The sequence below is a fragment of the Lutjanus erythropterus genome, chromosome 13 (genome assembly GCF_056507025.1).
Source record: "Lutjanus erythropterus isolate fLutEry1 chromosome 13, fLutEry1.hap2, whole genome shotgun sequence".
Taxonomy (NCBI): domain Eukaryota; kingdom Metazoa; phylum Chordata; class Actinopteri; order Lutjaniformes; family Lutjanidae; genus Lutjanus; species Lutjanus erythropterus.
In genome coordinates, this window is record NC_139329.1 from 5,443,512 (window position 1) to 5,452,794 (window position 9,283).

The 9,283-nt window shown below is 40.6% G+C and overlaps 1 protein-coding gene across 1 annotated transcript; it reads left to right on the top strand.

Annotated features, from left to right (window-relative positions):
• Window positions 1–338: 338 nt before the first annotated feature.
• LOC146316062 (hydrocephalus-inducing protein-like) lies at window positions 339–8,172 on the top strand. The gene is made up of 7 exons (XM_084734025.1): window positions 339–392; window positions 3,011–3,185; window positions 3,715–3,842; window positions 5,556–5,683; window positions 6,544–6,680; window positions 7,474–7,537; window positions 8,163–8,172. Exons 1-7 carry the CDS (start codon window positions 339–341, stop codon window positions 8,170–8,172), a joined length of 696 nt encoding a protein of 231 aa, XP_084590151.1.
• Window positions 8,173–9,283: the final 1,111 nt, after the last annotated feature.

Consider the following 9,283-nt stretch of genomic DNA (forward strand, 5'->3'; position numbering starts at 1 on the left):
AGGACTCATGATTTACAAGCTCAGCAGCACAGCTATGCCGTTGGAAACCTTGTCTATCTACGGGACACAAAAAAGAAGGGTTTCAGCCCTAAGTTGCAAGCTCCCTGTAAGGGCCCATGTATTGTTAAAGCTCAGTGTGGCCCTGTGCTGTATGAAATGCTGATTCAGCGTAAAAAAGAAGATTGTGCACCATGATCGGCTGAAGTCTTACATGAGTGATGTGATTCCTACATGGATCAGAAGGCAGAGGCACAAGGTCCTCCAGTGTCAGGAGCCAGTCACACCACCTGAGCAACCCCCCAATGCACAACAGCCTGTTTCAACTGACCATACTAGTGATGATGGACTGGATCCCCCTGGGCCTGGCACTCCCAGGTATCAAGGAAGAAAAGGCAAGCTGCACTATACCAGCGCCAGGAGGAGATACATACCTCCGACCCAGATGAAGACAACCAAACACCACCTACAAGGAAAACTCTTAGGGGACGTGAAATTCGCCCCCCAGCTCGTTATCAGGATGGCTAAAACAAATGACTGTGCCTATTATAAAGAAATACCAAACAGTTAAGAAGTAGTTAGACACTAAAACCTAAATGTAAAGAAAACGTTCTTGTCCAGTTTAGAATGTGATCTCAGTTTTGATTGAATTTTGATTGTGTAATTTACTATTACATCAGTTGGTACCGAAGGGACTCGATGTGCTTGAAAGAGGGGGGTAGTGTAATACTGGTATTATTATTATTATTATTATTGTTCCTATGCCCCATGTTATTTAGTAAGCATGTCTGTTTTGTTTAGATAGTAATATTAAATAATAGTATATGTTACAGAAATGTTACCTCCCACCGGGCATACATAGGTGGCTTCAGTTTCAGTTTCACTTTTGTACATGTCGTTGTTGTGAAAAATCTGATGTCTCAGCAGAGAAGCTCTAATTTCTCTTTTTGGAAAACTTGCTGGATGAGTTAATGGAGCGATCGAGTTAAATAACAGAAGATTTAAAATCAGACAACAGCACAGTATGGGGGGAAATTAATCTGGGTTTAGAGTAAAACCTAAATTGCAGTTTAAAGAGAGGTTAAACTTTAATCTTTCTTTATTTTAAGCTGATTTAAACGTTTTCAATTTAAAGTTTAATCATGATTTAATCAGGTATAAAAACGAATCCTTGTTGGTGCCACCCAGGCTCAATCCTTCATCACTCATCACACAAACTCAACACATTTGGAGGTACATGGTTTTCACTGGAGAGGAAGGGTATAAAAATTAATTCATTCACTTTCTGTAACCGCTTATTCCATAAGGGTCGCGGGCTGCTGGAGCCTATCCCAGCTGTCATTGGGCGAGAGGCGGGGTACACCCTGGACAAGTCGCCAGTTCATTGCAGGGCTGACAAATAGACAGACGACCACACCTACGGGATTTAATTTTTTAGTGTCACCATTTAACCTAGTGTGCATGTCTTTGTTTGCTAGAAAGCTAGAAAGCTAGAAAGCAAACAAACAAACAAACAAACAAACAAACAAACAAACCAACCAACCAAAAACAGTTTTCTAGCAAGCTGAAACTGTTTCTTTTTTTAATCAGACTCCTTGGGCAAAAACATTTGCTGATCTACCACTGCTTGCATTGGTTAGCTTGTTTGTGTGATTTTGTTGTTTTAAAGGGTTAGTTTGGATTCACAGAAATCACACACACCAACACAAAACAAACGATCAAAGCAGCAGAAGATAAGTGACTCCTGTGTTCTGTGAGGTAAAATGACCCTGTCCACAGCAATACATTTCGTAGCGTCCTTCACCTGCACTTCTGCTGCTTCTCCAAACTGGGGATAACTACCTCATACAACCCAACCATAAGAAATCCAGACTATCCCTTTACATGCCAACTTGTTATCCTGTCATCCTGATTTTCTTGCCCTTGTCCTTCCTTTTCCATCTGTTTAATCATCCATGTGTAACACATGATATCTCAAACAAAACTAATTAGATTTTTACAAAACTTGGGGTGGTGATGCATTCTGCCATTTTCAAAATGACACTGATGGGCCTCGGGAAGTGTGACAGATTTGTTTGTAGTTGTGAATGAGGATATGTCTGATACATTTTGTTTGCAGTTTGTTTTATGATCAGTGTTTTGACTATCAACACACACTCTTCCCCATTTCACTTCTGCATTATCTTTGAGTCTAGCACTGATGGACAGATGGTGGGATATGTTCTTGTATGTCATTAGGACATGCATAATATAAATCTACTGTTGAGAGTGGCATCAGAAGTTTTCCTCTCTTAGGCTGGTGAGAAGAATCACATTAACTTTGAATGTCACTGCATAGTTTTTCATGCTTTGGTCTTTTGCACTTCCTCTCCCTCTTTAAGTATGCAAGCCATCCAGACCAGCTATCATTGATATTCAAAACAAGGACGTATTGATTTTTGATTTAGTTGAAATGAGCAATTCAGCAGAACATTTCTCTGACCTTCCTGTCTGTTCAGCACTATTCTTTCTCTTGCTCTCTTTCCTCTCTTGCTCTCTCTCTCTTTTAACACCATCTGTGTTGTTCATGTATCAAAGATTAGATGTATCCATATTAGTTATTATTAGTTTATAGGTTCTGAAACAATTTCCTGTTAGTCACTAACTTTGAACAGCTCCACATTTTTTGTACTTTTCTTGTCTGTATTAATGCCATAAACCTGAAGGTGCAAATGGAGGCCAACATTGTGCATTCTTTTGTAAAAAAAACTCTATCACCATTACGAGGCACCCACTTCACACAAAAGGGATGGATGGAGTAGTTTGATCAAAACCTTCTGTTTGCCATAGAGCTAATTCACGTCATCTTCAGTGAAAATAAACTTAGTGACAGTTTAAACAGCGGTGTTGCCTCCCTCTCCTCTGAATTTCCCTCTGTGTCTCCCAGTGGTTTGATCATGAAGGGGAAGCTCAGATGTAGGGTGGTTATTTAATGAGTAAAGTGTTTTTTAACCAGTTTTTGTGTGTGTGTCAGGGTTACATTGAAGCTGGTGCAGAGCAGAGTGTTTGTGTGCTCTACCTCCCGGGAGTCCCTGAGGTGTTTCATAAACAGCTCCAGCTTCAGGTGGCTCACCTGCCACCACAGGACATCACTCTGACTGGAGAGGCAGTGTTCCCAAGAATCAGCCTGAACTTGCCACGAAACCTGTGTATGTATAGACATTCACTCATACACACAGACAAGATCGTATCCTTACTCAACAAAGTTACAGACACACAAGTTTGTAATATATTATCTTATCTCTGCCTGTCCTTTCAAGCAAAACCACAGTATCAGAAACAGACTGACAGCTTTATTGTATATTGATTCAAAATGTAATTATGGCGTCACTTAAAAGAACTGTTCTTTGTGCATTACAATGAATTATTTGAAAGTTAGCAAGTCAGTAAACAGCAGTAAACAAAGTGTTTAAAGTCTAATGTAATAGTTGATTGATCTCCATTAGGAATTTGTCAGAGAACAGAGTCAGCTACAGAACAGAGCAGTTCCCTAGAACCTAATTCATGTTTTGCTGATTTGCTTTCTGTTCTCTTTTGTATAAGAAAGCATTGAACCTATATTTTGCGGTTGATGGACATGTCCCCCCAGTGATCACTTCTCCTTGCTAACAAATACTGAGACACAAGTACAAGTCTGTATTTCTGTACTGGTGTGAGGCTGCTGTGATTCTCTTGCAGCAGAGGAGTGCTACAGTGATGTGGTGCAGAGGGCCAGAGCAGCTGTGGAGGCAAATAGAGACAGACAGCTTAGGGATGGAATTACCACTGAAGGAGGAGCAACAACAGAGGCCGCCTGCACACCCACAGTCAGTAACTAAATAAACAACATTAATGTTATGCAACATGCTCTTTTTAAAGATTAGGACAAAGCAAATCTGATTAGTAAGCATGTTCTCGTATAGTATGTTTTTGTCCTGCAATTGTGGTCTTGTAGGTTTCTAATAAACAAACTGTAGCGTAGTGAAAACAATGTTTCCTTCTAGTGTAGGAAGAATAAGTGACTATAGAAGAAAAAAAAAACCTAATTTAACATTAAATGGCTTATATTTCAGTTGCCGTTCCATAGGGGTAAGGCAGTGTTGCTCCATCTCTGTTGTTAGTAACCAGCCTTTTCTGCAGGGCTTTTTCACTACTTCTTATCTGTATTGATTTTCCATTGAGTAGAAAAGAACCCTTGACTTACAATGGAAATGGTTATTTTCCGCTCATCCTCTCAGTATTTATCACTGGTTCTGTGTGTTGCCCCAGAAACATCCTTACACACTGACATGACGATGCAAACATTTTCATTGCAGATAAGGACAATGAACATTGTCCCCTGGAGAATCTGCAATACCTGTGCTAAAACTGAAAAACTGTCAACATTACACCTTATCCTCAAAAGAAAAAAAAAACCTTGATGTCAGTGACTTTCTGTCTGTTGTTATGGTCCAAAAAAGAGGGAAGGGGAAAAGTCTGATTTATCTGAATCTGCACAAATTCGTTGAGTAAGACACCAGTTAAAAATATCTGTACTTAAAGTTTTACAAGTGAAAATATTTCAGATCTATAATGATGTCACAGATACCGTCAGGCCACTTTATCATACAGCAGCTGCCCTGATACTTAATACAGATATCTGCAATTCATTTTTGACTTGTCAAAACAGCACACAGCAAGATATCTCTAATTACATTTTCCAGAGTCAATCAAATCCATTTTATTTATATAGCTGACAAACACATTCCACAAGGGAAGAAAGCAAGAAACCTCAAGAGAAACAGCAGAGGAGGGACTCAGACAGACATGCAATAGATGGCATATTTTTCCTGCTCAAAATGACTCATATCCTCACAAAATAAGTTATCATTTTAAAATCTAGATATCTAAAGCTAAATGTGACTTACCATAATGCAGCACTTGATACATTGTATGTTACTGGAGTTACAACTAGTCAGAAAGTGAAGTGGAGATGGCATGAAATTAAAATGATTTAAAAATAAAAATTCATTTGAGGAATATCCTGGAGGGAGTTTTGACAGACAGATTTTGTATATATTCAATTATCTTCAGTGATCAGTCTAACTACTTTACTTGGATCAAAACTGTGTATTTAATTCTCACATCCTGCACCAGTGGTTCTAAAAATGATCTGGTGAGGGCAGTTGAGCATCTTGAATCCACAAATCTGACAGCTTTCAGAACGTGTTCCTCTTTTAAGGGTTTTAAGGAAGTGGTGTCTAAACTGACAGCCAGAACTGCTTTACAAGACCATCGTTAGGCCTTGAATCACGTCACGTTGTATCCAGAAATATAATTTCAATCAGTAAAAACTTAAGTACATTGTTGTTATCTTCTCGTGAGTGATGAATAGAATGAGAAATTCTTATAAAGAGCTTTTAATATTATTTTTTTTGTACCATTCAGACAGAGCTGTTTCTTGCTTATGTAACTCTTCAATTCTTTTTTTATTAACTTTATGTGCCCCTCTTTCTGTCCCTGTCTCCCTCTTTCTTTTCTCTTTTGGCTGCTGTGTCTAGTATGAGGAGCAGCTTCACATGGAGCTGGAGAGAACGTTGGTCAAAGAGAACGCTCTCGCTGTGACCAGCAGCCTGCTGGAGCGCAGAGACTCGCAAGGTTCCTCCAGAAAGTGGCACAAACTTAGCAAGTATGTTCAAACGCACACACAGACACAATTTAGCTGAACAGATGGCCCACTCACTGGACAGAAGTGAAATCTGTGTTGTGGAATTGAGAGAGTTTGGGTTTCTAAATAATAACTGGCTGAGTATGTTTTTGTTCTGCAGTATTTCAGCAAATGTATGGATGTCATGGTGTGCATTGGCTGTTTTCACTTGTATCATATTGTGATCCCTTTAACTTACACAAATCTATACTGCAGACTATTAGTTATAAAATAATTAAATTGATTTTCAAGGGATGGAACTGTCTTCCATTGAAATAAAAAAGAACACTTCACACATGTAAAGCCAATACTTATCATTTCAGTGACATAGTTTTGTAGCATGATCACAAAATGCAACCATAACAACTCAAAACAATTCTATTGAATCTCAGTAGGTTATATATAATATGGGCAATATAATTTAATTGCCCGTTTTAAAAATTGTCATTCTTATCTTTAGGAGAAATTTGTGAAGAGCAAAGAGAAACAGTGAAAAAAACTGTCATCAGTAGTTTTGAATGAATGTGTGCATTAGCAAAATTATTGTAGTTTATATCTGCATGTATAAGTGAGCCTTCATGATAAGAATAAGCATAATAATGTGTTAATTCCACTGCAGAAGAGACTCGATCCTCCTCTGTAATAAGGTGGAAAACAATGTGGCCATATATCAGTTTCAGCCATCGCAAAAGGAAAATTTTGGCATTCCAGATATTGACAAAAAATCCAATATTGCGCAAGTGTTGTTGAACCCGGCTTCAGTAAACAAACTTGATGTGTGACGTGGATGTTTCTTTTTATTGTCTAACACGTCTCCACCCCTGCCTCTTTCCATCCCTCAGGGTCCTGCTCCCAGAGTACGTTCTGGATTTTGGTTATGTCATTCCAGACACAGTCCTCAGTCACACTGTAAATGTCACCAATACTGGGTCAGTGGATGTGTCCTTTCATGCCGATCACAGACTTTTAACTGGCACAGGTAATGCATTACATTACTTTACTTAAGGTCTGGTGGCATGGTCGGTACTTCATCCATGTTTCTTATTTTCACGTGATATACATAAGAAATACAAACACAAACAGAAATATTTTCAGCCTCTTTTGAGTTACAGTCACCAAAAATTTGCAATTATGCACATAATTAATCTGGAAAATAGAAAAATACAAAATTGTGAAAATCTCTCATATTAAATTAAGTTAGTAGTTAAGCTATAGTTTGATAATAGAGATTTTGGGGGTATTTTGAAGATTTAGCGAGTGGATAAACCCTTTAAGATGCACCACCTTGTTTTCAATGGCGAACTCAGTTTTGAGAATAAAGTCTGAATGTTGTAGCCTGGGAACCAGCTGATCCTGCCCACAGCTCATGTTTTCATTTTCTCTGGCAGATAATTCACATTTGCAAATTAGTCTGGTGATGCCAGACTTGGAAGTGTTGAGTATAAATTTGATATGGTATTTCAACTTTATTCTTGACATTTCGAATTAACATTTAACATTTGGACTTAATTCTCAACACTGTGACTTTATTTTCTTTATTCTGCTATCCTAAAAGATAGGAGAGAGGAAGGGAGAGGAGGAGAGGAAGAGAATATGGATGATGGATAAAACAATTGTCTCATGGGAGGGCGGCATCATTAATGGTGTAATATTCTACTCATCTTGTGATATTAATCTGTGTGTTTTCACTGGGCTTTTATTTCTTCTCAATGTTCTACACTTTCTCGGTGAATTAAAAATGAATTTGAGTGAGTTTTTTTGTTTCTTCAAAGGTTTCTATGGAGAATTTAAAAGAGTGAAAAGATGGGAGACACAAGTGTTGTCATGCCAATACAGGTACACACACAGTGGTTCAGGTGCAGCTGTGTGCAGTGGTGTTTGAGCCAGCCGTGACTGTTTCCACGGATACGCTGCACTTTGACACTGTGCAGTGTGGCATGTGTCAGGTAACACAGCATGATTATGTGGAATTACAAGATACTGTTTTATAGCCCTTAAAGGGTCACTTGTTTTCTATGATTGAATGAAAATGTTACAGAAGGCTTCAAGAGATGTAGATTTTATTATCTGATAATATAATCCTATGAGAATGTTTACAGTGTTTGATATGATCGAATACAATTAAAAGGTACTTTTACCACTCATTTTATTTTAGTGTGTGTTATCAACATGCAAAAGTATGAGACTATCAAAGTAGGTGAAAACACAAATGCTGTATGCAGTTTATCACTGCTGAGTGTGTTCATGGTACACTAATGAGGGGCAGTGATGTCAGACCAGTATGCTGCCCAAGTTTGGTGCCCTCTTGTGGTCAGATCGAGATAAGTATCATTTCCTTGGACCGCTCTTACTAAGTTGATACACTTTAACCCTCCCGCTGCCTGTTATTCTTAACCCTCGCCCCCTCTCCCCGGGTCTCTCTGACCCCCCGTTATTCTTTACCCTTTCCCCCTCTCCCCAGGTCTCTCTGACTCCCCCCCCCGGGGGGGCCTACATCACCCTAGATCACGTGGTGTCAGAAACGCGCCCCCTTGTTGTCCCGAGGACAGTACCGCAAATGGAATGTGTCCAGGCATGCCCATGTCCGCCACCGCGTTAACCCGGTGAATAATGTCCATCTTGCCCCCACTTGCCCCCACCCCCCCAACAAAAAATTTAAAAAAATCAAAAAAATTAAAGAAAAGAAAGGGATCCCTCTGTCGACCCTCCCCTCCGTCGACCCTCCCTTCTGTCGACCCTCCCTGCTGCCTCCACCACCGCGTCCACTGAAGCAGTCATGGCTACATATTTCAAGTGTTTCACTGCCGAACAGGTTCTAGAACAGATTTTTTCAAACGTAGAGCAAGAGTACTCGGACCCCGAAGCGGAGGACGTGTCGGAAGAAGAAGACTGCGAGGAGTACGACCCTGACCACGACGCGTCGTCTTCTGATGAACGACCGAACGGCGAAGATGGAGAAAGAGAGGGTAACAGTTTTATTTTGTTTTATTAAAAAAACGGCTGTTGTCCTTTCCGGCAGTATATGCCGAGCAAGCCCGCGATGTATGGGATCAAGTCGTGGGTCGCCTGTGACGCCAGATCCAGCTTTGCTTGGAAGATGCAAGTGTACACCGGGAAGCTGACCGACGGAGTTCCGGAGAAAAATCGAGGGATGCGGGTTGCGCTCGACGTGACGGAGGGACTGAGCGGTCACAAAGTCACGTGCGACAATTTCTTCGAGTGCCGCGCAAGCTCCTGGCGAAGAAGAGACAGATCTTCTCGTCGAAGTTCGCCTTCACGCCGAGCGCCACCCTGGTGTCCTACCTATCGAAGAAAAACCAAAACGTGGTGCTCCTGAGCACGCTGCACAAGGACGCAGAGATCAGCGACCGTCGGGATCGGAAACCGGTCATCGTCCTGGACTACAACTGCAACAAAGGAGGCGTGGACAACCTGGACAAGGTGATCGGAACGTACAGCTGCAGAAGGATGACCTCTCATGATATGGAGAGAGATCAACCCTAACTGGATGAGCCGTAAGCGGAACAAGAGGAGGGTGTTCCTCGAGCAGCTGGGGAAAGCGCTCGTCACTCCGCTCATCGA

What these genes read in the sequence shown, in the direction of transcription:
- LOC146316062 (XM_084734025.1), top strand. Translation starts at nt 339, where the DNA reads ATGATGGACTGGATCCCCCTGGGCCTGGCACTCCCAGGTATCAAGGAA. An exon ending in GAACTTGCCACGAAACCTGT is followed by an intron (nt 3,186 to 3,714) that starts GTATGTATAGAC and finishes ATTCTCTTGCAG; the next exon opens with CAGAGGAGTGCTACAGTGAT. An exon ending in CAGACTTTTAACTGGCACAG is followed by an intron (nt 6,681 to 7,473) that starts GTAATGCATTAC and finishes GTTTCTTCAAAG; the next exon opens with GTTTCTATGGAGAATTTAAA.